General features: G+C 49.4%; 1 protein-coding gene across 1 annotated transcript; it reads right to left on the reverse strand.

Moving 5' to 3' along the window:
* Positions 1-3: 3 nt before the first annotated feature.
* On the reverse strand, positions 4-1,326 carry LOC112945102 (40S ribosomal protein S23; the record flags this gene model as incomplete). Its single annotated transcript, XM_026036613.1, has 3 exons — positions 4-88; positions 405-525; positions 1,217-1,326. Coding segments are annotated over 3 exons (316 nt in total), but the record flags the coding sequence as incomplete, so codon positions are not given.
* Positions 1,327-1,329: the final 3 nt, after the last annotated feature.

A 1,329-nucleotide genomic window follows, 5' to 3' on the forward strand; every position in this document is an offset into this window, starting at 1 on the left:
CTTTGACAACCTTGAAACGGACTCCAGGAATGTCACCCACAGCGTGACCCTTGCGACCAAAACCAGCCACCAGGACTTCATCGTTTTCCTGGAATTATCAAGTCATTCAAAAAAAAAAAAAAAAAGTTGTATTTAATTCAAATAACAGCTCAAGTTTAGGACTACATTAAAGTGCTGCTTTCATAAGTTTACATGCCCATGTACAACTGAGGCATTTGCCGAAGAAGTTGGCTTGAAAATTCAAGCTCAGTGATTTCACTGTCCTCCTTGCTAAGCGGGAAATCAGCTTTCATCTGAGTGCGGCTCGTCCCTCCCCCCCGAGGGCGTAGGGCCAAAAACATAACTACTGAGCACCCTTACACTGGAGCAGTTACTAGTGCTGATTGTAGATGCAAGCCGCTCACCTCAATGAAGTTCAGGCAACCATCGTTGGGCACAAAAGCTGTTATTTTTTTGCCGTTCTTAATCAGCTGGACTCGGACACATTTCCTGATTGCAGAATTGGGCTGCTTAGCTTCTACGCCGCTGAAATTACAAAGGAATTGCTTTAAAATCATTAATATACTGTTTTACAAAGCAGTAAGAAACTTGGAGAGGCTCATTTGACATAGCATTAAAACCCGAGCACCACTCTCTCTACTGCTGAATGTCAGAATGGTTCCTAATGTGCCCTCTCCCCACTGAAACTCTCCCAAACAATTCTCCAGATTCTCCCAGACAACTCCTGGCTCTAGCTTGGGAGTCAAAAGCCTCAGCTTGGGAGTCCAAAGTGCCTGCACTAGGTGCCCCTTGGCAGGGAGAGTTTCCTTGGCTGTTCCCTGCCAGCGGGTCTCGGTGTCAGGAGTTTCCCCGGGCGGTTTATTACTCTGCGAACGCTGCCTGCACGCACTGGTCACCTCAGCCTCCACTCACGCTCGCAATAAAAAGGCTGAGGATGGAAGCTTGAACCATTTTGGATTTCTGGCATTATCTAGGGTAGGTGCATAGCAGTAAAATAAATACTTCTGTGGGGAGGCTGCCACCCATCCAGTGGCAGCTGCGTAAAAATTTTTTTCCCTCTGGAGAACTGCAGCACCGGCACATAACTATTCTGCATTTAAAACATCTCAGCCCACTTGGGAGGTAAGTCCACCAGCCTGCTCCGGTATCCCACTGTTTATCTCAGAATTCCCGATCTGCTCCCACTGATGCCGTCGGCGGGGCGGGCGGCACTTACACCTTCTCGAGGACGATACCCTTGGCGTGCGAGGCGCCGCCGAACGGGTTGGCCTTGAGCGCCGTGCCCAGGTGCGCCTTCTTGTACTGCTTGTCGTGCCACTTCTGGTCGCG

The sequence above is a fragment of the Nothoprocta perdicaria genome, unplaced genomic scaffold (assembly GCF_003342845.1).
Source record: "Nothoprocta perdicaria isolate Ctin4 unplaced genomic scaffold, notPer1 scaffold_1817, whole genome shotgun sequence".
NCBI lineage: Eukaryota > Metazoa > Chordata > Aves > Tinamiformes > Tinamidae > Nothoprocta > Nothoprocta perdicaria.